Source organism: Chrysemys picta, chromosome 23 (genome assembly GCF_011386835.1).
Source record: "Chrysemys picta bellii isolate R12L10 chromosome 23, ASM1138683v2, whole genome shotgun sequence".
Classification (NCBI taxonomy): Eukaryota; Metazoa; Chordata; order Testudines; family Emydidae; genus Chrysemys; species Chrysemys picta.
This window is the reverse complement of record NC_088813.1, coordinates 1,811,954-1,838,969: the sequence shown is the minus strand read 5'-3', so window position 1 is coordinate 1,838,969 and position 27,016 is coordinate 1,811,954. Positions and strand designations below refer to the sequence as shown.

Sequence of the window (27,016 nt, the reverse complement as noted above, 5' to 3'; positions counted from 1 at the left end):
TCACTACCCGCCTGAATCGGCGGTAGAAATCGATCTCTCGGGGATCGAATTATCGCGTCTCGTTGGGACGCGACAATCGATCCCCGAATAGACGCTTGTACTCCACCAGCGCAGGTAGGAGTAAGCGCCATCGACGGGAGAGCCGCGGAGGTCGATTTGCCGCTGTCCTCACAGCAGGGTAAGTCAGCTCGGATACGTTGAATTCAGCTACGCTATCCGCGTAGTTGAATTTGCGTTTCTTAAATCGACCCCCCCACCTCCCGTAGTGAAGACGTAGCCTTAGCAAGGCATGCAAGAGCATGCCTATGGAGAGAACCCTAAGGCCTTTCAATGCCATGTGCTATGAGTTTGTGTTTGGAACAAAGGAAGTACCAGCCACATGGCAAAAGGACTGAAGGGCAGCTGCATCATCTCCATTTTGTCTTCATTCCTGCTTCTTACCTCTGGAGGAACTTTGCTACAAACTGAAGCTCTGAACAAGCTGTGGATGTACTTCAGAGGGACTTTCAAGCCAGCAGACACCAATACTGCTAAGAACCTGATACATGGACTTTGAATCTTTGTATGTGACTGCTTTACCATTTAACAACTCTTCTTGTTCTTTCTTTTTTCTTTATAATAAACCTTTCATTTTAGATGCTAAAGGATTGGCTGGCAGTGTGATATTTTCAGTAAGATCCAACTTAATACTGACCTGGCAATGTGGGCCCTTTGGGGTCAGAAGAACATTTTGTATAGTGAACAGAGTTTTAAAATAACTTCTCACTGTAGTGGATCTAGATGCTGACTGGGAGCCAGAGAACTGGAATGCAATAAGGGGACTATGTGATTCCCTTTTTTTTTTTTTTTGCTTCTTGATAACCAGTGTGACTGGTTGGGGAGTTTAACTTCAGTGTTACTCACAAGACTGGTGGGTATCTGCTCTCCCTTTTGCAGCCTGCCCTGACTTTGGCATTTCCAGTGAGGGCTGCCCCAGGCACACATATCAGGTTTTGTGGTGCAGCAGAAGTTCAATCCTTTGGGGAGTACAAATAATTCAGCTCCAATTAGCGGTAGTTATGACATTTCCCAGGGTACAAGCTGGACTGTTAAACAGCTCTGTCCCCTCAACTCTCCAATTGGGTTGCCTTTTACAGTGCTTCACTATGAGAACAACCACTCCTAGTCTGTATACACACAGCCTCCAGCATGCAAAATCACTCCCAGCTGAATTATGAGTGCTTGCAGCCAGCCACTCCTGAATTATATTGCAGTGACACCAGCAAATTCCCAGTCCCAGACTTGTCCTGCCCAGTTCTTGCCTTCTGTTTAGTACAAGCTCATAGTCCGTCATTTCATTATAGAAAATGATATGCACAAACCCTGTTATCTTAAATGGAGGTTCCAGACACTTCAATCCAAACACACACTGGTTTAGATAAAAAATAAAATAAGTTTATTAATTACAGAAAGGTAGATTTTAAGTGATTACAAGTAATGAGGCATAAAAGTCAGAATTGGTTACAAAGAAATAAAAGGTAAAAAATATCTAACTTAACAAGCTAAGTGAACTTAAAGCAAAAAGGTTTTTCTCACCACATCATCACAGCAGTCTGGCTGGATTTTGTCCAAGTGGTGAGTCCTGGTACTACACGTAACACAACACAGGTGTTCCACATTTTGGTCATTAGTCACACCTTTTGAATGATTGTGTCACACACTGGCAGGTTTGAAGGTTGAGAGGTATACTTAGTAAACCAGCGTTTGCTTTACTAGTATTTTTTACTAACACTTATAGCCATCAGTGTAATTATGGATTGCTTACCCAAAAACTGTGTTGAAAGAATGTGAAGCAAAATCAAGCACTCAGAAATTAGGAAATGCCAGAATTACTGTTGCCCTTGCAACCCTAATTCACCTGCCCAATGCATATCCATGTGATACAATCTTTAATTACATAATCACATTTTATTTTTCTCCATGACCCCTGCATCATTCTGTGCCGAGACTGGATGATGCTCAGGGAATGGTTTCTTATTCAGTCTTTTTCCTTAACTTCATTGTTCAGTGTGTGGTCTCTGGCCTTGTTTACTGCACTCCACTCAAACCTTGCACTGAATACAGAATGGGCTCTTTTATAGATGATATCTAGTGGTAGTGAGTTCTACAAGCTAATTGTGCACTGTGCAAACAAATATTTCCTTTGATCAGTTTTAAATGTGCCCTTGTTCTCGATCACTGATATCAGGGGGGAAACAAGCAACTAGTTACTGGTTGCTGATTTGGGGTTTTTCCCCTAAGCAGCTTGCAGTATCCTAACACTATCATTAACTTCCTGTGTGTAAATCCCTCTGTAAAACAAGGATAATAATACTTCCTAACACATTCATGTTTGGAAAGTGCTTTGGGATTCCCACATGGAATGATTGGTAGTTTGAGTATCACAGTTACTGACCTTGAGATCATACGGTCTCCTTTAACAGATATATGCATCCGAAGAAGTGGGCTGTAGTCCACGAAAGCTTATGCTCTAATAAATTTGTTAGTCTCTAAGGTGCCACAAGTACTCCTGTTCTTCTTTTAACAGAAATGGGCCCAAACTTGAAAACCAGAGTTTTGGTTCAGGTTAATCTTTAAAACTCTTTGCCAATAATGAGGAGGGGAACTTGACTTGTCCCTGATGTTAAGTCTCAACCTGTTCCCTGGCAATGGCCAGTAATACAGTAGTTTGGGCACAATGTAGTGGATCATGTGAACAAAGATGTGTGGATGAATATACTCTTTAACTCCATCCTCCATATCCTCGCAAGCAGCCCAAAGGGTAAATGCAAGATAAACTTTGCCAATCTGGCACAGCTTTTTGGCTACATGTAGAATTCCTTGGCATTGGGAAATCAGCACCTCCCTAGCTAAATCCAACTGGAGAAAGGACAAGCACATCCAAACCAAAATTTCTCTAGTAAAAGCCTTTCACTCAGCTGAGAAATGAAAACCAGGTTGAATGAGTGTGAAAGTGGTTTATTGAGAATTAGTTACTTGTTAAATATAATTATAACATGTTCAGTGCAATACAAGACACAACTAAAAAGAGAGTCCTGGTCCCTAGTATTTTATAACCTGGCCCTCAAGCTGGTACTCTTAACACTGAATCGTACATTACCTCTCATATAATCCCATTGGTTTCAGTAGGACTACTCAATGTGAATAGGGGTATTGCAGTTGGCCCTGAGAGAGAATATTTATGCTCATGGAATACAGCTACCATCAATCCTCTCAGCAGGCAAGGTGGTGATTCGGTCTCAACTTCACCTACCAGAAATCACAATGTAAAACTTAATCTGAAAAAAAAAAATTGAAACCCTCTTCACAATACTGATTCTTCATATGACTGTTAAACAGTCACTTTATGGAGACCTAAACAGTCACTTTATGGGTCTCCACAATTGTTTGTCCTCTGTACTGTCCATTACCCTCACTTCATCATTGTAATGGATGGAACCACCTTTCTTCTCTCCATTTTGCTCTGTTACAGAAAGTTTCTGAAAATAATTGGTTTTCAGCCATTAAATCATTTCAGTCGGACTATTCAAACCCAGCATATTTGATGCCCACCTTTTTAAGCAAAGTGCAAAGCTCTTCCCTTTCCCAGTCTTTTGGAAAGTGCTCCTTGTTATTGACCTGTTACTGGCTACTGGCTCAAGCTAGTGTTTCAGAAGTTGGCTTCCTACTGAAACCTCATTTCTTTCCCTTTTCCCTTAACAGGTTAGATTGTGTTTTAATCTTCTATTTCGTCATTCCAGACAGTCTACTCTTTGGTAGTTTGAAAAAAAAGATTGCTGCCAGTGAACACGGTGCGATATCATGGCAACCTGGTTTTGCGGGGTTGTAGACCTTAGTTGTACTTTCTACTGCACCAAAGGAAATAAATGAAGGTTAAATACAGTATCAGTTGCCTTTGAATTCTACCCCAACATCTATTCATTGTTATAGAAATATTCCTCTGGAGTTTTTTCACCTTCTGTTGCAGCATGGGCATGGGTCACTTGCTGGTTTAAATTAGAATAAATGGTGGATTTTCTGTCTTTAAATCATTGTTTGAGGACTTCAGTAACTCAGCCAGAGGTTATGGATCTATTGCAGGAGTGTTGGGCGAGGTTCTGTAGCCTGCAATTGTGCAGGAGGTCAGACTAGATGATTGTGATTGTCCATTCTGGCCTTTATGTCTGAGTCCTCATCCCCTGATTCTGTTCATCATTACATATGTCATTCTTATAGTCCTGTTTGCACTATCTTAAAAATGTGTGCGTATTTCATCACAAGCATCCAGCTTGGCTAGATTTATGAATTTCTACATTTTGGTCTGGGTGAGAACATCACTTTTTTCTACCCCATTTCTCTTCATGTCCCCTTCACACCGCTCCTCCCCATTTATTGGTGAATGTAGAAAAAATATTAGAGGATTGCGCACAAGTGGGCAGAGTCTTATATTTATTTAAGACTCTCCTGGAGGATCCATTTTGCTAAGTCAGGCCAGGACATCCTTGTCCTGCATGCAGTTTACAATTTCCCATTAGTATAATCCTGTTCCTCCTCTAAAATTGAAATGATCATCTCAGAAGCAGAAGTGAAAAACTCAGCAAAATTTTTAAACATATATTTTAAATGATTTGGGTAAGTTTAAAAAAAATTCCAACTGGAGTGCATTGTCTGTCCTGTGCAAATATCTTTGTCTTTGCCCTTTGATAATAAATGCAAACATCTAGTAGTAAAGCACTTATTGCCATAGCAGCTAAGCACAGTGGAGCAAAACATATTTGTACAAAGTTATCCACAATGTGTAGCATAAACTAGTCTCTATTGCAAGATTTCCAGGAACACACAGTACAAAATGAACACACTTAAACTCTGCAGCAAACACCACCCCCTTCCATTGTTCTCTGAAATTTGCAAAACTCAAGTAATGGAGGCCCGCCAATGGGAGAGTTCTCCAAAACCAGAAAATTCTGCTACCATGCCTGGGGAGTGCCACCACATCCTCCAATAACTGTCACAGTGGGGCATAAATGTGAGAGGCGGTGCCTCCAGCAAGTAAGTCCACTAAGAGTTTTGAAGATCATTGCCATTACTTTGGATTGCATTCCAAATGAACAGGGATCCCAGGCAAAGGTTTGAGCATGAGTGTTAGGCACTCAGAATGGTTTGCTCTAATAATCAAGTGGAGGCCATATCTGCACTAGAAGAAGCCCCTGTGTAGTCTTCATGGGCAGCCCTAAGCAGAGATCATTGCAGTAGTCTTGCCTAGAGGAGGCAAAGGCACATGCAGTTCTGATCGGGTTCTTATCCATGTCCTGCACTGTAGCATCTGAATGCATGGGTGACCACTGTGAGGTACTTAGTAGAAAGGAAAAGTCTAAACTTTTTGCCCATTCACAGATATCAAAGTTTCAGTGGTCCACCAGTGATGACTGGGGATCGAAGAGCTGGGAATCCTCTCAGTGAAATATGGGCATAATATAATACCATTGTTGGTCGGATGATTGGAGAGGTTTGGAGTTTGCCACACAAACACTCCTAGCAGTTCTCTGGCTGGTATCACCAGGCTGCTGCTAACTGGTATAAATAACCTTTTCCAGTGTCAATGTGGCAGATGAGTTTTTCCCATCACCAGCTGGGAAATTTTTCTAGAAGAATTGAGGAACCAAAACCTCATGTAAGAACCAAACCGAGTTCCCCACCCTGTTCTACTTCCTGTGCTTGAAGGAAGTTCAGTATTGAGCAACTCAGGGTTAGACAAGGAGCCTTGAGTGTCTTCTGCTCTGTAACCAAGCCTGGCACCCTCAGGCTAGCCAGCTTTCTGTGGGCCCAAATTGTCTGCCGCCAGCACTGTTTGGAGCAGGGTCCATTTCACCCTGGACTGAATGCCTGAGCTTAAAACCCTTGACATTTTTGCACTGGACTTAACACCACGGCAGCAGTTGAGTGGTTTGGAGGGTGCCCTGGGGTGTGGCCACAAGCTGTTGGTTTATTAATGATAAAATACCAGAAAACAGTCTTCAAACAAGCAACCAGCTACATTTCTTTGTTTCCAGCAGCACAAGCTTAGGGACAATGGCCACTCCCTCTTTATAATCCCATCTATAATAAATAAAAGCGATGATGAAGCAGCATTAAATTAATTTGCTATCTTAACTCCTATGCTGGCAATCATCCTCTGTCACTTGGAGGTTTTCAGTTGATATTCGGTCTCTCTGAAAGATATGTGCTAGCTCAACCAGAAGTTATTGGGCTGGGTCTAGGAATAGGTGACATTCTCTAGCCAGTGATATGCAGGAGGTCAGACTAGATAATGGTCCCTGGTGGCCTTAAAATCTATACATAGGGATCCCAGGGATTGGGGGAGCTATGGCTGAGGTTTCCAGCACATCACCAATACTCATCGACTTTCACAGACACCCCTTCTCTCCAGGCTGGTTACTTGGATCAGATTCCATAGAATCTCTGTCATTCATAAGGGTGAGCTCGCCTCATGGCAATTCCCTTGCCTTCCCATGTTAAAGTGCTGACAGATCCCACAAGGAGATAGGAGGAGGGAGAAAGACTTGTACAAGGTCAATGGCATTTTTCTTTACAGAAAAGAAAACAAACTGAGCTGTGATTAGTGCCCCATGAAGCATCGGTATGTGTCAGAAGGTGCCCCTTTGCAGACCCTGCTGGGTCCCTATTCCTCTGGTTGCATTTGTGAATACAGGGATTGAATGGTCATAATTCCTCTTCCTGATGGAAATGCAGAGATCTGGCCCACTGATGTGTCCCTCTCCGGCCTGGCTTAGTGGGAGGAAGCTGATGACACAAGTGGCCCAGCCCTGCTCAGTAGGAGATAGGGCTATATTCATTTCTCATGGGGGTGGTGGGGAGGTCATTGATGGGCACTGTGCCCTCGATCACTGTTTCAGTGGTTTGCCTGGAACACTTGCGACTCCCTTTCATGCTTTTAAGATTCTCTGAAAGATGCTTCCTGAACTTCTTGGTGAGGAAGCAGTAGATGACAGGGTCCAGCATGCAGTTGGTGCTCAGGAGGCATAGCATCACCTGATGGGCATCATTGAGCTGCTGGCGCAACGGACAATTTTCCTTCTGCCACAGCTCTAGGACCGTCAGGGTCCAGGGGAGATCAACGAGATGGTGAGGTACAAAGCATATGATGAATACAGCCAGGACAGTGCACACCATCCTGAATGCCCTCTGCTTGACATGGGTGCTCTTCTGCAGCTGCACTGACTTGGTCAGCAGTGTCTTGATAATGAACAAGTTACACACCAGTATAAACAGGAAAATGAAGACAAAAATAATGAATATGACAACGTGGCTGGCGAGGACGGGCACATTGTTGTCAGAGGTAGAGGTGTTATAGCTCTCAAAACACCGCTTGATGGTGCCATGGTTAATTTCATTAATTCCATCCTTAGCGAGGTAGTACAAAGCACTGCTCATTATCACCACCCAGATAGCTGCGGAGAGGAAGATACCCCTTCTCCGGGTGGGGAACTGAGCGGCTGTGATGGGCTTGGTCACTGCCTGGAATCGGTTGTATGTGATGACTGTCAAAAAGGCGATGGAGCAGTAGGTGTTAACAAAGAACAAGTAGCCGGCCACGTTACACAGGAATGGAGGCATAATCCAGTTTCCATTGTTGTGATAGTAAACTATCCACAGGGGCAGTGTGATTAGGAACAGCAGGTCAGCCACTATCAGGTTCACTATGAAGATCTTGATTTCGTTTAGTTTCCTCCAAGCATAAACGTGGCAGAAAATCCACAGCACATAGCAATTGGCAATGAAGCCCAGAATGAAGATGAAGCTGTAGAATATGGTGAAAAGGAGGTATCTGAACTCAGAGTCCGCCCCACATGAGGTGTCATTCAGGGGTGAAAGAGTTCCCCCCTTTGAGGACATTGTGTCACTGACCCAACTCTTCCAAGGCAGAAAATTTTCTGTCCTCTTCTTTTCTTCTTATTCTAAGAACACAAAACATATGATTACAGCATGTAGGGCCACTGCCAAGCCCCAAAGCCACCTGTCTGTTCTCAGTTCATATCCCCTCTGACTGCAGGAGTTCTCCTGCATTCCTCTGTGCCCACTCACCCCTCTGATCTCTCCTCTCACTCTTCGACCTCAGACACCCACCCTGCTGTCTGCCCCCCACCCACTCCGCTCCTTCCTCTTCTCAGTATTCCTCCAGTTTCATACCTACTTACATCCTATGCCCACTTGCTCTGTGGTCCAATCTCCCTTACTTCTCTAGTTCCACAGCCAACTACTCATTCTATCACTTTCCTTATCCTGACTTTCCAGGGATTTGAAGAAGCCAACTGTAAAGTATGGGACAGAGCCTATCCTGAAAGTGTTTTACTCATGATACAAACCCTATGTCGGTATCACAGTACCTGAGCATTTCCATGGTTATTACTGGAAATCAGATGTGTTTCCTAAAGTCTCCTTCTTGGACACTGATCATATCACAGGGCATTAGGCACCACATAAGCCATGTTCTTTAAAATACAGAATGGCTGGTCACCCTACAAGTTCATATCTGCCTACCCCACCTGCCCCTCCAATCTCAGTCTCTTTCCCAGAGCTGTGTGGTGAGGAAGTTGCTCTTTAATTGTTGCTGGCCTATCTGACTTGCACTGAACATAAGAACTAAGAATGGCCCTACCGAGTCAGACCAAAGGTCCATCTAGCCGAGTATCCTGTCTTCTGACAGTGGCCAGTGCCAGGGAGGGAATGAACAGAACAGGTAATCATCAAGTGATCCATCCCCTGTCGCTCATTCCCAGATTCTGGCAAACAGAGGCTAGGGACACCATCCCTGCCCATCCTGGCTAATAGCCATTGATGGACCTATCCTCCATGAATTTATCTAGTTCTTTTTTGAACCCTGTTATGGTCTTGGCCTTCACAACATCCTCTGGCAAGGCGTTCCACAGGTTGATTGTGCGTCACTGTCCCTTCTCACATAGGTTACTTCCTCTCTTTTCTCCTTTATTGTTGACCAAGCAACAACCTATTGCCACATAAACACAGAGAAACCAGAATCATTAGTTAATCACATATAGTATATGGGACAGTAGGCCCAGTGAGCTCTGTTAGCTCCACCTCTAAGAGCTCACCCATTTCTTTGAGGGAGGGATGTGTTTGTATAGGGACAGATGCTGAGTTTCTTGTAACATGACTTTACTGTATAAATATGCTGTGAGCTATGATGCCTGCTGAACCAACCAATGCATAATCAAAGCCCCTGGTGGTGGTGCCGCCCAGCCCTCTCCCCCCACCCACTCCAGGGTGCAGTGTGGTGTGCATGTCCCATGAAATAGATCCATTCCATTGCAGGTTTACTGACAAGCAGCCCATGGCAGTGGGTGTGTTCAGAGCCTTTCAACAGCAGTGCTTGGAGTTTGGGCACAGTCGCACTCTGGAAAGGCCCTGTGGAGTCTCTGCTGACTTATCAATGGAAGAGAACATACAGGAAACTAATCTGTCCCTAACGCCTCGCCAGGAGCCGAGTGGAAAACACAAACAAATGCCCCTGTTTTCCTCACAATGTCACCTTGCCCATAGAGCACCTCTCAAGAGCGACTTGCCTGTCTCTGCTAGAAGACCCCTGGCCAGGGAGGGGGAGGGCCCCAAATGGGAAAGGGGTAATTCCTAGACATCCAAGTTGAGGAAGAGTTTGTAGGCTGGGAGACTGGGATCCGCTGAGGGAAACTGCAGAGAGAAGCTGCATGGTGCCAGCTGTTGCTCAGTCAGGCTGCTCACTCAGCAGCAGCACTGAAACAGCGCTTATATTGACTGCCATAAGAGAGCAGTGGGAAGATACTGCCATGGCTGCAACACCCCCAGCAGCACCTGGCAGCACAGAGAGGGGTGTTGCTAAAAGAGAGCTAGAGGTTTGCTCCAAACTCACCTGTTGCTACTGGAGGAGTCCATCAGCCTTGACAGCTAGCACAGTGTTCCTGCCCTGGCATATGCAGAGGGCTCTGGATTGAGGTGATGCTGTTCAGTGCTGGTTAACCTCTGAGCCTGGTCCTCCCCACCCTGTTCAGTAAAGGAGCCTTTTTGTGGCTTTGTTCCAATCCATCGTGTCTGCTGCACCCAGAGATTCACTCATGCGGCTGCTGCACTATATTTAGTAGCCTGGAGATGTCCAGGCAGAGTCACCATATGCTAATTTAAATCAGATCCTGGAATCCTTCCAAGCAAGGCCACCTCCTGGCCTTCGTTCCCCAGTGCGGTGGGGGTAGGGGTCACTATTCAAGCAAGGGGCAAGAGGAATCATCTGGAATACACACTGTGGGGAAATACAATCAAATCTCTGTTTGCACCAACCAGGGGCTTTGAAGTTGCTTCTCTCTGTCCATCCATCCATCTAAACTAGGATTGGCTTGTGGAGACTGAACTATACTCTCTCCTGGAAGTGACCCCTCTAGGTCAGCGTGTGCATGAAGCTGCCCATGCTGTGACTGAGAAAGGGGACTTTGGGCTCCTGGCTGTCAAACCAGCAATGTTTTCCAATTAACATAGGGTTACCATACGTCCGGTTTTTCCCAGACATGTCCGGCTTTTCGGCAATCAAACCCCGTTCGGGGGGAATTGCCAAAAAGCTGAACATGTCCAGGAAAAATACAGCCGGGCACTTCCTCTCCCGCGGCTGCTCTGCTCCTCCCCGACTCAAACTTCGGCTCTGTTTAAGAGCCAAGCTGCCCAAGCCAGTGCTACCGGCTTCGGGCAGCCCCTTGCCTCCGGATCCCAGCCGCCGGCCCGGCACTTCTCCTCCCCGGCTCCAGCTGCTCTGCTCCGGCAGCGCAGGGTCCGGAGGCAAGGGGGCTGCCCGAAGCCCGTAGCGCTGGCTTGGGCAGCTTGGCTCTTAAACAGAGCCGAAGAGTCAGGGGAGGAGCACAGCAGCTGGAGCCCGGGAGGGGAAGTGCCCGGCCGGGGGCGCAGGGTCCGGAGGCATAGGGGCTGCCAGAAGCCCGAGCGCTACCGGCTTCATGGTTTGCCGGGCAGCTTCCAGACCCTGCGCCCCCGGCCGGGCACTTCCCCTCCCGGGCTCCAGCTGCTCTGATCCTCCCCTGACTCTTCGGCTCTGTTTAAGAGCCAAGCTGCCCGAGCGCTCCGGCTTCGGCAGCCCCCTTGCCTCCGGACCCCAGCCGCCGGCCGGGCACTTCCCCTCCCAGGCTCCAGCTGCTCTGCTCTTCCCCTGACTCAGACTTCGGCTCTGTTTAAGAGCCAAGCTGCCCGAGCCAGCGCTACTGGCTTCGGGCAGCCCTCTTGCCTCCGGACCCTGAGCCACCGGCCGGGCACTTCCCCTCCTGGGCTCCAGCTGCTCTGCTCCGGCGGCTCGGGGTCCGGAGGCAAGGGGGCTGCCCGAAGCCAGTAGCGCTGGCTCGGGCAGCTTGGCTCTTAAACAGAGCCGAAGAGTCAGGGGAGGAGCAGAGCAGCCGGAGCCCGGGAGAGGAAGTGCCCGGCCGGGGGCGCAGGGTCCGGAGGCAAGGGGGCTGCCTGAAGCCCAAGCGCTACAGGCTTCATGGTTTGCCAGGCAGCCTCCAGACCCTGTGCCCCCGGCTGAGCACTTCCCCACCCGGGCTCCAGCTGTGCTGGGGAAGCGCCGGCCGGGGGCGCAGGGTCTGGAGGCTGCCCAGCAAACGGTGAAGCCGGTAGCGCTTGGGCAGCCCTTTTCGCGTGGCTGGGAGGGAGGAGGGGAAGTTAGGGCAGGGACTTTGGGGAATGGGCGGAGTTGGGTGGGGAAGGGGCGGAGTTGGGGCGGGGCCGGGGTTGGAAAGGGGCATGGCCAGGGCCCCGTGGAGTGTCCTCTTTTTTTATTTTTTAAATATGGTAACCCTAATTAACAGTGAATGGAGGTTGATGCTGAGTGTACAACAAACCTTTTGTATTAATTCTACTCAGTGCCAAGGAGGCCAGCATTATGCACTGAAGTACAGAATATATGGGAGAGTACAGCCTGCAAAGGAATTTAGTTACCAAGTTCCTAGAGGCTTCCCGCTCCTAGTGCATCACACTTGCCCTAACAGACAGGATTTCTCTGCCTATTTAATGCAATAACCATGTTCCTGTCTCCCCACACATCCTGTAGGCCTAGTCCAGGGAATGAGCATTGCAGCCCAGTGAGTGCCGCACATTCAGGCCATCCTGGCTCACCAAGTGTGCATCCCAGCATAAATGGACAGATCCTCGGCTGCTGCAACCAAGGCATTTAGTGCAGCTTAGGAAGTCAGGTTAAGAAAAAAGCAACAGAGGGTCCCGTGGCACCTTTAATACTAACAGAAGTATTGGAGCAAGATTCAGACTAAACACGGCTACCCCTCTGATACTTGACACCAGGTTAAGAAAGTAGCTTTAAATTACCATTGTGTTCCCCATATCCAGGGGCCATCCTGGTCCCAGTCCCAACTCCAGCCTGAAGGCTGCTCTAACTTACAATATTGCCCAGCAGTCAGAGATCCACTGGGCAAGAGGGAACTCTGGGGATACACTCTTTGCCAGGAGGGGTTTGTGCCATAGTAACCTTTGCACCAGCATGACACAGCGCACTGGAGGGTCTGACCACCTCAGGCTGTGTCCCAGACTGAACAGGTATATCTAGCTCATCACGTGCCTATCTCCACTCAGTGACTTGGATTGGGCACCAGGTTTGGAGTGGAAACTGGGATTCCATTCCCAGCTCTGCCCTTGTCTCACTGTGTGACTTAGGAAAAAAATCACTACATCTCTCTGTGTCTTCGTTAGTTTCCCCATCCGTAAAGCATGTTAAGTGCTACACATACTTATGTGTCCTGCGGAAATATGCCTCACATATTCCAGCCCCAGGAGTACCTGTCCTGATGGAACATGTCCAACACTCCCATCCCAACAATGGCAGGGCCAGTGGATCTCAGCCTGGGTTTGTGTCCTGGCCCAGTGAAGAGGTGTCCTAGCACAATGTGTCCAGTGCATACTCATCTCTCAGCACAACATGTTCTGCAGGTCCTGGTACAATGTGCTGAAAGTGACCCAGCTGATGTACACATGATCCACTAAGTCCCTCTGGCCTGCTGAGCAGAACTGGGAAGGGGTGATTTCACTCCAGAGGTCAGACTCTTCTCTGACTACACTAATGGCTGAGGATGATGTTGGGGCACTATTCTGCTGAGGGCCCTGATACTAGAATGAGATATAAAATGAAGCACTAATTGCTTGTGATCATTAAAGATCCCATGGCACTTTTCAATCTGGGTATGAATTCCAGTGTTGTGATGCCAGTCAGAACAGCAGGGGTTAAGGAGAGCCTTTGGGCCCAGCTAACCCCGCCCTGCTATCCCTGCAAACAGTGCCAGGCCTGGAGAGGGGAGAAAAGGTCAGAGACTGGATCGGTTCAGGGCTGACTGAAGAGGCAGGAGCTACCTGCCTTCCTACCCATAGGCACCGACTCCGTGGGTGCTCCAGCCCTGGAAAAAAAAATGCGGCTGCTTATCACCCACTGACAGCTTACGCCTTCCTTCCCCTCCCAGCGCCTCCTGTCCGCCGCAATCAGTTGTTCGGTGGTGTGCAGGAGGCACTGGGGGTAGGGGGACAAGTGGGGATGAGGTACGCTTGGGGGAGGGGGCAGAACTAGGTGGGGAAGAGGTGGGGTCGGGGCTTGGGGTAAGGGGTGCAGTGGGGGCAGGGCCTGGGGCTGAGTGGAGGTTGGGCAAAGGAAAAAGCCGCTGCCTGTGTCCCTACCTGAGGGGAAGGAGCTCTAGCCTACCAGCCAAGGCAGCCACCTGGGAGAGAGCACTGTCTTCCCAGACAAGGGAGCCTGCGAAGGGGACCTATGTACCCAGCACCCCAGGTAACTGAGTGAGCGACCCCAGAGACATTGTGGGGCTTGCCCTAACCAACTTGCAGCTGCCCTGCCCAAAGGAGCTGCGCAAAACCCAAGAGAGGTCGGCAAGCCACCAAGCAAACTGGACTAGAGGGGCCACACCCCAAACTGAATTGACTGGTAGGACATAGCCCAGGGCAGTGCGTTTTGACTCCCTGCTTGGGGCTACCCCTCCCTCCGTCCATCCCCCCCATTCTCCAGTTCAGAGGTTGACATGCACAGGGCTCTGGGCTGGGACCTGGTGGAGAGGGAGGGCCTGGGTCCCTCTGCCCCCACTGGCTTTAAAGACTGAGGCTCCTCAACCAAGTAGAAGGCTGAGAGCCCTGGCCAGCCCTCAAAGCCACCTGTTACAGATGTCTTGGCTAGATTCCAACCTGGGTAATTAGTTCTGTTTACCAAGAATTCCCCCAGCAGCTTTAGTGGGGGTACATCGTTCTCTCTGCTTCTTCTTGTAAACTCTTAAGTAATGCTGCTGCTAAGAGCTCAGGCCAGAGGTGACTGCATTTCAGCAATAGATGAAGTGATTCCTGTGGATGTGGCCTATAAAATGCTCTGGGATCCACTGAGATGAAAGGTGCTCTGGCAGGCTTCCCCCACCCATTGGCTAACAATATGGGAAGGGTCATCATTTAGTCATTGTTATGTTATACTCTAAAATCAGAAAGAGCATGGCCAAAGCCAGGAACGAAGGCTATACCTCTGTCTCCAGGATCATGATACTTCCTGTTCATTCAGTGAGCTCCAATCACTTGACAAACAAGGGTGAGCATCATTAGTTCCATTTTATACTAGGGGAACTGAGACACAGCGGGGAAGTCACTTGCCCAACATCAGCCAGCGAGTCAGTGGCAAAGCTAGGAACAGAGCCCTGGTCCCTTGATTCCCAGTCCACTGGCCATGTTGCCCCAATACAGGATAGACAATAGCATGGTAGCTTGGTACAGCAATCTCACCCAGGTAAACCATTCTAAGAAATTCAGGCTAGAATGCGAATTCCATATGAATAGCACTAGTGAAAGCTAGTCCCTGCTTACCAGAGTCGAATGGATGCAGCGTGATCTCTCCAATGCCAAACTTTAAAGAGCAGTGGTGTATTCTGCTTGCTGGGTCTGCTTCCAGGTCCTGTCCGTCCCAGCCTGTGGCTGCAGCCTCCCCGCACACACAGTTCTATTGATCAGAATTGCAGAACTGAAAGGATTGCAAAAGCTTCCTGCCAAGTCATTAGAGAAGAGGAAATGTCATGTGATAGCAGGGCGAAGGAAAAGAGAAATAAACTAAGACATGGGGGGAAAGCAAATTGACAGCAAAGACTGGGTGTCCCTGAAAAGACATTAGCAGTAGCATTTCATCAAAGGAACTCTACTTCTAATGGCTGTGTTCCTGAAAGAGATAGGGACATCAAAATTCGCCTCTGGAGGCCAAGTAGGAATGCAGTCCCTTGTCTGTGGTTAAGTCAGGAAGCAAACAGCACTTGAATGGCATCTTTCCCAGCAGCGGGGCTGGCCTGTGCATAGAGTGCTTTTTCTTTACAAATCCAAGAAAATTAATTGCTAGAGAACTGGTCACTCCACATAAAGGCTGGAATTTTTGATGCACAACGGCCACAGGGGCCGATTCTCCAGTAAATAGTCAGCTCTGCATCTTTACGCCAGTACTAAACAGACTTAAACCTGGGGAATCCAGCCACTCTAGGACTCCTGTTCTGCAAGGGGATCCTCAGGGGTTGATGAGCCATCCTAGCCGTTCCTACCCTACTCTCTACCAGGCACTGGTGTAGGGGTTAAGACTGGAGGAAAGAAGACATGGCCTGGGGTATCTTTGTGCCTGACAATCCCTAGCTCCCAGAACAGCCCTGGGGCCATTGTCAGCTGGTACAACTTAAAGCAGCATTGGACCATTCTGTGTTGCTCTTGGGAACTGGCTTAGTGCTTGACAGCCCCAAGATCAGGGCACCAAAGATGATTTACATAACAGCCCAGGATCTGGGCCAGCGAATGCAAAATTCTGCTTCCCATAGCCATTGTAACTGGACAGCAATCATAGAATCATAGGGTTAGAAGGGACCACAAAGGTCATCTAGTGAGTCTAACCCCCCTGACAAGATACAGGATTTGTTGTGTTTAAGCCATCCAAGACAGTTGGCTATCCAGCCTCCCTTTGAAAATCTCCAGTGAAGGAGCTTTCACAACCTCCCGAGGCATCTGTTCCATTGTCCTACTGTTCTTACAGTTAGGAAGTTTAACCTGAGATTTAATCTGCTATGCTGTAGTTTGAACCCATTGCCTCTTGTCCTTCCCTCTGTGTCAAGAGAGAACAACTCTTCTCCATCTTTTTCACAGCGGTCTTTCAAGTATTTAAAGACTGCTGTCATGTTCCCCTTCAATCAGGGCCGGCTCTAGGGTTTTGACCGCCCTAAGCAGCCAAAACAAAACAAAACAAACAAACAAACAAAAAGCCGCGATCGCGATCTGCGGCGGCAATTCAGCGGGCGGTCCTTCGCTCCCAGGGGGAGTGAGGGACAGTCCGCCGAATTGCCGCTGAATACCTGGACGTGCTGCCCCTCTCCGGAGCGGCCGCCGCAAGCACCTGCTTGAGAAGCTGGTGCCTGGAGCCGGCCCTGCCTTCAATCTCCTCTTTTCCAAACTAAACATGCCCAGTTCCTTCAGCCTTTGCTCATATGACTTGCATTCCATCCCTTTGATCATCTTTGTTGCTCATTTCTGGATCCTTTCCAGTTTCTCTAAGTCCTTTCTATACATTGGTGACCAAAACTGGACACAGTACTCCAGCTGAGGCCTACTTAGCGCTGAGTAGAGTGGTACTATCACCCCCCGTGACTTGCATGCTGTGCCTGTTAATGCAACCCAAAATTGCATTTGCTTTTTTTACAACAGCATCATATGGCTGACTCATGTTGAGGTTGTGATCCACCTCCACTCCCAGATCCTTCTCAGCAGTGCTGCTGCCAAGCCAGTTATCCCCCATTCTGTATTTGCGCATTTGGTTTTTCTTCCCTAAGTGTAGCACTTTACATTTGTCTTTGTTGAATTTCATTTTCTCGTCTATAGCCCAGTTCTCCAATTTATAAAGAGCCCTCTGAATTTTAGCTCTATCCTCCCAAGTGTCAGCAACCTCCCGCCCCAGCTTTGTGTCATCTTCAAATTTGATCAGTATGCTCTCTATTCCCAAATCCAGGTCATTAACAGAGATTTTTAACAATACTGGACGCAGAACAGATCCCTGTGGAACCCACCAGAGACCTCCCTCCAATCTGACATCATACCATTAATAGTTACTCTTTGTTTGCGGTTGTTTAACCAATTATGTGTCCACTTAATGGTAGTTCTGCCTGTAATAGAAAGAGAGCCTGAGATATAAGCCCTTGTATCAGAGATCCGGCCTGTGGCCTGAACTAAAGTAGTGGTCAAGCCTTGCTAATATAAAGCAAAGTTAGCAAGAGACAGGCTGTGAGCAGAGTCAGGCTCTGCCTGCGTGCATGCTCACAGAATCTGTCAAGAACAGGGCTGGTATTACAAAAACACACACATTCCTGAGAAATGCTGGGCACAGGACACTCATGCAAACACATTCCAGAAGGATGGTACCAGAACACCCCAATACCAAGTATGGTACAAACACATGCCCCAAGGATGATACAAAAATACACTGACCCCCTCTTAGAGATAAGGTCAGGATGACAGTGTGATGGATAGATATGTTTTGATCAAACCAACATGTAAAAGGTAATGGGTGGTAACTAACTACGTCAGAGGGTGGTAACTGACCATGTCAGAGGGCAATACATAACTTGTTTGTATCAGTGTATAAAATGGAGTCTCAGACTGGGAGTGTCTTTGGCTGGCCGGGGGGCAGTGAAAAGTCCTGCCACTGACTGAGCTGGTCCATTGTGATGGGCATACATGTGTTAGTGATCCTGTAGAATCTTCATTAACAATAAACCTGGCCGGGTGCCTTCGCTACTAAACAGGTCTGTGGTTATTGGGCAGTTCGATCGGAACCTGCTGTACGGGCTATCTGGCCAGAGCCAGTGCAGCATGCAGATAGAACACATACACTTAGCCAACATCTGATGACACTGCGTAAGCCCACATTTCTCCAGCTTACTTATCAGAATGTCAAGTGAAACTGTGTCAAAAGCTTTCCTGAAATCCAGGTATATTATGTCCACTGTGTTCCCCCTATCCTCCAAACCAATTACCCTGTGAAAGAAGGAAACCAAGCTGTTTTGGCATGATTGTTCTTGGTAAATCCATGCTGGCTGCTAGTGATCACCCCTTCATCCTCCTGGTACTTGCAAGTTCTCAGCAAACTCTCTGTGTTTGCTTCTCCTCTGTTCACTGTTGTAATACATACACACACCGCGGTGTTAAAGTCTCCTCTAGAGGTGACTGGAGAACAGTGGGCCACCACATTGCCCAAGAGCTCACTGGGACTAAAGGTCACTATGGGTATGTCTACACAGCATTTTGGAGCAAGCCTCCCAGCTTGGGTCAACAGACTTGAGCTTGCAAGGCTCATGCTAGTACTCTAAAAATAGTGTATAGACAGCACCCCTCCCCACACACACATGATCCGTAGGCTTTAGAATCTGAGTGCCAGCCCAAGGCACAACTTCAAAGTGCTGTCTAGACAGGCATTTTCTTGCCAGAGTGTTACCACGAGCCCTGCTAGCCCAAATCTGCATGTACCCTATGGCTCTTCCCCATTGAGAATCAGAGACAACCCAAGCCTGCCAATAGTGGGGGGCAGAGTGAGAGCAGCCAGCTTCAGCAGATGTTACTGAGCATGCTCAGTACAAGACAAGCAGCAAATCGGGGGGAGGACATATGATCTTGCGTGCCCTCCCACCTAGGGTTGCCCTAGGGTTGCCAGGTGTCTGGTTTTCGACTGGAATGCCTAGTTGAAAAGGGACCCTGGAAGCTCCAGTCAACACTGCTGACCAGGCCCTAAACGTTCAGTTGCGGCACAGAGGGGCTGGCAGGCTCCCGGCCAGGCTCCACACAGCTCCCAGAACCAGCGACATGTCCCCGTGGCTCCTCGGTGGAGGGACGACCAGGGAGGCTCCACGTGCTGCCGCTGCCACAAGCAGTGGGAGCTGCGGGGGTGGCGCCTGCAGGCGGGGGCAGTGTGCGGAGCCTCCTTGACCATTCCTAGGCCTAGGAGCCGCACAGAGGGACATGCCAGCTGCTTCCCGAACCCCCTCCCACACTCCTGTCCCAGCCTGAGCCCCTCCCGCACCCTGAACCCATTTCTGGCCCCACCCTGGAGCCTGCACCCCCAGCCCAGAGCCCATACCTCAATCCCCTGCCTTAGCCCAGAGCCACCTCCCACATTCTGATCCCCTTCGCCCCACCTCCCCGCCCAAAGCCCTCTCCTGCACCCCAAACCCCTCTTCCCTGGCCCCACTCCAGATGGGATCAAGACCAGGCCAGAAAACGCTGAGACCCTCTGCCCCACAACCACACAGGGACATGGGCTGCCAACCACCTAGTCTGATATGTGTCAGGAAGAGACATGAGGCTGAAGGACACTGAAGGAAGAAGGAACCCCTCAGAGACTGTCAGCACAAGCTGCCCTCACACTCGTGCAAAGGCAGGGGGCAGGAATCCCTGGAGTGTAGACAGTAACTGGCCTGTGCCATTGGCTCGATGCTGAACTGCTGGGCCTCAAGGCAGGGAAGGAGCTGGTTTCCACGGACAGGTGTAGAAAACTCAGGAGAAGAAATATGGGTGAAGCAACATTGTGACCCCATTTACACTGGCTACTGTGGGGGCGGGGGGCAGATAGAACTAGCATCTGCCAAGCCTCTGCGACAGGGGCCGACTCTTCCCCTCCCCATGCTTTACTCAGCCCTGCCACTCACTCAGAAAGGGACGCAGTGCCATGCTGCCCCCCAGCAGCACTTGGGAACAGTGCATGTGTTCTGGGCCAGCACTGGGATCCCAAGCGGTGTGCGACAGGGGCAGCAGAGCTGATGTCAGGGCCCGGCCAGCAGCTCAGGGGATGCGGTGCCTCAGGGGAGAGAGCTCTGGACAAAGAACAAGCCTAGGAGCCAGGAGAGCTGTCTGCCCTGCCAGTGCTTGCCTGTGTGACTAATGCTGACCTCCTCTTCCCACGCCTTCAATGACACCAGCCGGAATGCCCCTGTTCTTCCCCCAGGCTGCCCCTGCACAGGGCATGCCTCCTACTCCTATCCTCCCTTCAGCAAGCCACTAGGGAGGAGTCCCCTCTAGGAGAGACCGAGGGCTTGTCTACACTGCGAGGTTGTTGACAAAACTTTTGTCTTTCACAGGTACTTAAAAAAGTCCCCCCTGCCACTTACAGGGCTGGAAGTATTTTGTCAGCAAAAGTGCCAACAAAATACCTACAGAGAGCGTTTACACATGCTGAGTTTTAGCTGTGTAGTGTAGACAAGCCCTGAGGGACTGGAGCCGAGGTAGCAGCAGGAACATTGGGTGAGACCCCGGCAGACTCCCTGCTAGTTTTGTTGTCACATTTAGCACAGCACAATCAAAGGGGCCTCTCATTTGGGGAGCTCAGGGACCTGGTGCCCTGCATTAGCCCCCAAGGGCCAGACTGGCCAGAGGCTCTGAGCAGCCGCAGCTCCCATTGACATCAGCTAGAGTTGCCAGGTGTCTGGTTTTCGACCGGAACGCCCAGTCGAAAAGTGACCCTGGTGGCTCTGGTCAGCGGTGCAGTGGAGCTAAGGCAGGCTCCTTGCCTGCCCTGGCTCCGCACAGCTCCCAGAAGTGACGGCATATCCCTCTGGGTGGCCCAGTAGCATAGCTAGGGGTGGAGCGGGGGGAGTGGCCGCTCCCCCACTGAGCACAAGTGGCACCTTGTCAATTTCTTGGCGCCTTTGTACTCACCCAGGGAGCGATAAAAAAAAAAAAGGTGCCACCCACTGCGGCGCTTTTATTTTACTCACCCGGTGGTGCTCCGGGTCTTCGGCGGCGGGACCTTCACTCGCTCCAGGTCTTCGGCGGCACTTTGGCGGCGGGACGTCACTTGCTCCAGGTCTTCTGCGGCATTTCGGCGGTGGGACCTTCACTCGCTTCGGGTCTTCCGTGGCACTTTGGCGGCAGAACCTTCACTCGCTCCAGGTCTTCGGCGGCACTTCAGCGGCGGGACCTTCAGTGCTGCCGAAGACACCCGGAGAGAATGAAGGGCCCGCCGCCGAAGACACCCGGAGAGAATGAAGGGCCCACCGCCAAAGACCCGGAGCGCCGCCGGGTGAGTAAAAGCGCTGCAGCGGGTGGTGCCTTTTTTTTTTTATTGCTCCCCCATTCTCTCCACCTGGCTACGCCACTGGGGTGGCCCTAAGGTGGAGGGACCAGGGGACTCCATGCACTGCCCCCACCCCGAGCTCCCACTCCGCAGCTCCCATTGGTCAGGAGCCGTGGCGAATAGGAGCTGCGGGGGCGGCGCCTGCGGGTGAGGGTAGCGTGCACTGCGCAGAGCCACCTGGCCCCTTTACTTAGGAGCCGCCTGGAGGGATATGCCACTGCTTCTGGGAGCCGCCTGAGGTAAGCACCACCCAGAGCCTGCATCCCCTCCCACACCCAAACTCCCTCCCAGAGCCCGCACCCAGGGCCGTCCTTAGGATTTATGGGGCCCTACGCAGTATTATTAAACTGGTGCCCCTATGCTTCGTACGCAGCAGACTCTGCGGCAGTGGCTCAAGGCAGGCTTTGTGCTGTCACATGGACGCTGCATCCTGCAGCCCGTTGCCACACCTGGCTCACCACAAGCATTTTGACAGGAAGTACCAAGCAGTAATAACAACAACAATAATACAAGAGTGTGTGCGTGACAGTGTGTGTGTGCGTGCGGAGTGTGTGTGTATGTATGTGTGTGAGAGAGACAGCCAGTACGTGTGAGAGAAACAGAGAGAGAGATTGTGTGTGTGTGACTGTGTGTTGGGGGACTGTGATTCATGAGAGGCAGAGTGTATGTGGGTGTGAGAGCCAGTCGATGTGCGCAAGAGACTGTGTGTGTGTTAGTGAACTGTGAGAGACAGTGAGCGCACTGTCACTTTAAGTCCCCCTCTTCCTCTCCACCCCCCACTCACATAGAAGTTTCGCTCCTCGGTCCTGGCCCCGTCCCCCGCCGGAGACCGAGTGCCGCAGGCAGGCAGGGTCCAGGGAGCGACTCAGCTCCAGGCGGCAGTGGGCCGGACTGCGCCGCTCTGGAGCCCGGAGCCCTCAGCCGGCTGGCTGAGGAGCCAGTGAGGGAGGGGGCGGGGTTGGGGAGAAGCCTGCCAGCCCAGTGCGGGGGAGGGGCCGTAGAAGAGAGGATTCCAGCTGAGGCCAGTGAGGGTGGTGCCCCAAATTTTTGGGTGCCCTACGCAACCGCGTATACTGCGTATGCCTAGGGACGGCCCTGCCCACACCTCCTGCTGCACTCCAAACTCCTTGGCCCCAACCAAGAGCCTGCACCCCCCGCTGGAGCTCTCCCCCACTCCTGCACCCCAACCTCCTGTCCCAGCCTGGAGCCCCGTCCTGCAAACCAAACCCCTCATCCCTGGCCCCACCCCAGAGCTTGCACCCCCAGCCAGAGCCTGCACCACTCCGCAACCCAACCCCCTTCCCCAGCCAGTAGCCCCCTCCCATATTCCAAACCCCTTGTCCCCAGCCTGGAGACCCTTCCTGCACCCCAAACCCCTCATACCCAGCCCTACCCCAGAGCTCACACCCCAGCCAGAGCCCTCACCCCCCTGCAATCCAACCCCCTGCCACAAGCCCCCTTCTGCATCCCTGGCCCCACCCCAGAGCCCGCAACTCCAGCCAGTGTCCTTACCCTCTCCCGCACCTCAACCCTCTGCTCCAGCCAAGTGAAAATGAATGAGGGTGGGGGAGAGTGAGCGAGGGAGGGAGGGAGGTGGGATGGAGTGAGGGGCCTCGGAGAAGGGGCAGGGGCAAGGTAAGGGTGTTCGGTTTTCTGCAGTCAAAAAGTTGGCAACCCTAACGTCAGCTGCAGCTGTGAGTGCTGCTGGAAACCAGGCCCCGCCCTGGGGATTTCACATCAATGTCTCATTTCTGGAGTGCCCAAACTCCAAGGGTAGCTGAGGAATGCTGGCCATATTCTTCCCAGTAAGAGACTCAGTGTCTTGGACAAGCCCTTCCAGTGTGAGCCATTCACCTGCATGTATGCACTGCGCCCACAGCACAGACACCTGGAGCCCAGCTGCCTCCCCCTTGCTGCGTGTGGCCCAGGCAGTGTCATCCAGCTGCCATACTGCCAGTATCCCAGGAGTAGTGTGAGGAGCCCAGCAGAGCTGTCCATGGGGTAGGTTGTGGGAGCAGCTCAGGCGCTTTCCAGCACTAGGGATCTGTTTAGTGTATCTGAAAATCTGCACACAGATTGTTAATGAGCCAGTACATGTCAATATTTAATGCTAAGGGGGGGAGCTGTGCACCACTGCCTGTCACTGGCATCAGGAGACTGGGAATGGCCCAAGCTGTGAGAGCCTTTCCCAGCCCCTTCCCCAACCCCCTGACATACAGAGGTGTCTGACTGTCTCTAGCTGGCCTCAGAGGAACAGAGATGGTGGCAGCAGCCTCATTGTGGCACTGCTTGCCTTCTTGGGCTTGACTGAAAGAGTCAGAGGTGTCATTCAGATCACACACCTCCAGGTGCATATTCTGAGCTGCACCTTTGGGAGTTTCTGCAAGCAGTCCCGATCAGCTCCCCTTCCCCATAACTCACTACAGACCCTTTCAAGCAAGAGAAGGGCTCACAGGATAGTAAATGCAGCAAAGAGTCCTGTGGCACCTTATAGACTAACAGACGTATTGGAGCATGAGCTTTTGTGGGTGAATACCCACCTCGTCGGATGCATGTAGTGGAAATTTCCAGAGGCAGGTATAAATATGCAAGCAAGAGTGAGTCAGGCTAGAGATAACAAGGTTAGTTCAATCAGGGAGGATGAGGCCCTCTTCTAGTAGTTGAGGTGTGAACACCATGGGGGGAGAAACTGCTTTTGTAGTTGGCTAGCCATTCACAGTCTTTGTTTAATCCTGAGCTGATGGTGTCAAATTTGCAGATGAACTGAAGCTCAGCAGTTTCTCTTTGAAGTCTGGTCCCAAAGTTTTTTTGCAGCAGGATGGCTACCTTTAAATTTGCTATTGTGTGTCCAGGGAGGTTGAAGTGTTCTCCTACAGGTTTTTGTATATTGGCATTCCTAATATCTGATTTGTGTCCATTTATCCTTTTATGTAGGGACTGTCCAGTTTGGCCGATATACATAGCGGAGGGGCATTGCTGGCATATGATGGCATATATTACATTGGTGGACGTGCAGGTGAATGAACTGGTGATGGTATGGCTGATCTGGTTAGGTCCTGTGATGGTGTCGCTGGTGTAGATATGTGGGCAGAGTTGGCATCGAGGTTTGTTGCATGGATTGGTTCCTGAGTTAGAGTTACTATGGTGCAGTGTGTAGTTAATGGTGAGAATATGCTTCAGGTTGGCGGGTTGTCTGTGGGCGAGGACTGGCCTGCCACCCAAGGCCTGTGAAAGTGAGGGATAGTAAATGTGGCTTGAGGGCTGTCAAACCTGCCAATGTGTGACACAAGCCATCAAACTGAGAACATGACTGAAATGTGGAACGCCTGGCTTTTGTTATACATTGCCCCATAATTTACAGGTTTTTTAACTACAGAACTTCTTCAGGGTGTTTTCTGACTGTACAAATTAAATTGATACAATTTTAAAATGAGAAAATTAGAAAAATTGATACCATTATATGCATCCATAACTCTCTTCCGCCCCCACCGCCAGGTCATCATCAGGATTTGAATCCAAGACATTCAGATCCTAAGCACACATGTTTACTAAGGAAGGAGCATGGTCTCATGGTTAGAGCAGTGGCTGGTTAGAGAGAATATAGCCAAGCTCATAGAGTTGGCACATCTATTATGACAATTTCCCAACTCAAAAAGTGTTGCATCCAACATGGGGGAGTCTATATTAGACTTCATCTTCACAGCTAAAGAACTGATCATAGAACTAAAAATTAATGGTAATTTAGATACACATGATCATGATTTGGTCACATTTATAATGTGCAAACAGAAAAAAGTCCAGACCAGTGATTTATGTACCTGTTGCTTTAAAAGGATCAATTTCAAAAAGTGGAAAACAGTTATGAGCCAATTCAGCTGGAAGTAAGAATTTTATCAGAAAAATGTGAATGATAACTGGCAATTGCTTAAGAATACTTTACTATATGCCCAAAAAGCCACAATCCCACAACTCAGGAAGAAGGCCGTGCTAATTAAAAAACAGACCAAGTTTAGCGGGGAAGTGAAGGCTGTTGTTTGTTATATATGTTCAAACATATATAACAAATGGACGAATGGAGAAGGTGATAGTAATGAATATAAATCAGAAGCTAGAAATTGTAGAAAATTGATAAGGGAAGCAAAATAACACAAGGAAAAATCTATGGCCAGTAGATTAAGAACAATAAGAATGCATTTTAAAAAGTAGTAAGATCAAAAAGAATCCTAACAATGGTGTGATGGGGTGTACCAGCCCCTTCAAGGCTTCCTGCTGGAGGCCCTGTGATCCTACCACACCCCGCCCCAGGTAGGGTTGCCACCTTTCTTATTGCTGACTCTTCTCCGCCTCTTCCCCCAAGACCACACCCCTGCTCTGCCTCTTCCCTCAAGGCCCCGCCTCTCCTCTGCCTCTTCCTCCCAATGCCCTGCCCCCATCATTCACTCCTTTCTCCATCCTGCTTGCAGGAAGGAGGTAGCCCCAATGAGCAGGGGCTGTCATTGACTAATGACCTGGTGCCTCCTGCCACCCCACAGTAACCGGACTTTTGGTTCGGGTGCCATTTAGGGTTGCCAGGTCCCCTTTTTGACCGGACTTTCTGGTTGAAAACCAGGCACCTGGCAACCCTAATTAGCACCTGGACACAGAAGCCAAAAAATGGACTGTCCGGTAAAACCTAGACAGGTGGCAACCTTAGACCCAGGAAGAAGCAGCAGAGGTGGGTCCTCCAGGCCTGCCTAAATAGGCCTCATGGAAGGAGCCAATCAGAGCCTAGCAGGCTCAATTAAAAGGAGCTATAGGGCCTGAATAGGTCAGTTCCTGGCTGAGACCAGAACAGCAAGGAAGGGTGCTTGTTGCTGCTGACAGGAGCTCAAGAAGAGAACCAGAAGACAGCTTCTGGTGATCTCTCTATTCAGCAAGGAGGAGGAAGATTTGAGAACCTCAGCCCTGAGTCGGGGTGAAGAGAAAAGGGCCACATGGGAAAAGGCCCATGGAATAGCAGCAGGAAACTGAAGGAAGCAGTATGTGGCTGCTGTATGTAGGGTCCCTGGGCTGGCACCCGGAGTAGTGGGTGGGCCATGGTCCCTCACCCCGCAGCCTACTAGCGAAGTGACCTAAGCCCCCAAGGGGGACAAGGGTCTGTTTGGAAGCCCAAGTGAAGACAGTTTTGTTGAACTCTGCAACCCTGGAATGGGGCTGAACTTGAGAAATCTGGCTGGAGAGCTGGGGCAGTGAAGATAGAGAGACTCCAGGCAGAAAGCCCCCAGGGGCAGTGCTCTATAACAGTGCAGGGAAGGACAAGAAAACTCCTGCTTTCCACTTTAAACAAGCCCTGCTGCTATTAATAGCTCCTCCAGGGGGGTTTGCTAACTACACAGGAATTTCAAGTAGATAGTGTTAGTTCAGGCCCCAATTCTTCCTGACCTCAGAAGAGATCAGCCTTAGCATTGCCATATGTAGCATTGTACATGTTCAAAGCAGTGTGCAGTATTTGCAGTATTACCAAAGCCAAAATTTCACAAATTATGAGTCAGATCCTACTGGGAATTGTGTGATTATGGGAGACTTTAATTTCCCAGATATAGACTGGAGGACAAATGCTACTACTAATAGTAGGGCCCAAATTTTCCTGGACGTGATAGCAGACAGATTTCTTCACCAAAGGGTCGCTGAACCAACAAGAGATGATGCCATTTTAGATTTGGTACTGGTGAGTAGTGAGAAGCTCATGACCTGGCTCATAGAACTCAGCCTGAGAAGGAGCCAGAATTTACCAATGTACATTGCCCAAAAGCCACAGTAATATGTCAGCAG

General features: G+C 49.8%; 1 protein-coding gene across 20 annotated transcripts in view; it reads right to left on the bottom strand.

The window, feature by feature from the left end:
* Positions 1-2,023: 2,023 nt before the first annotated feature.
* PTAFR (platelet activating factor receptor) overlaps positions 2,024-27,016 on the bottom strand; it is a 50,164-nt gene continuing 25,171 nt past the window's right edge. For 2 of the 20 annotated variants that reach the window (XM_065577237.1, XM_065577230.1), the window contains 3 exons: positions 14,932-15,107; positions 9,944-10,074; positions 2,024-9,043 (listed from right to left, as the gene is read on the bottom strand). In XM_065577237.1, the coding sequence (XP_065433309.1) occupies positions 6,847-7,932 (1,086 nt within the window). In that variant the 5' untranslated portion in view covers positions 7,933-9,043; positions 9,944-10,074; positions 14,932-15,107 and the 3' untranslated portion in view covers positions 2,024-6,846. Of the gene's footprint in view, positions 9,044-9,943; positions 10,328-14,931; positions 15,108-17,180; positions 18,403-20,846; positions 21,058-21,989; positions 22,143-27,016 lie in introns of those variants that run through there. The other 18 variants (XM_065577250.1, XM_065577235.1, XM_065577247.1 and 15 more) reach the window with 18 other exon arrangements.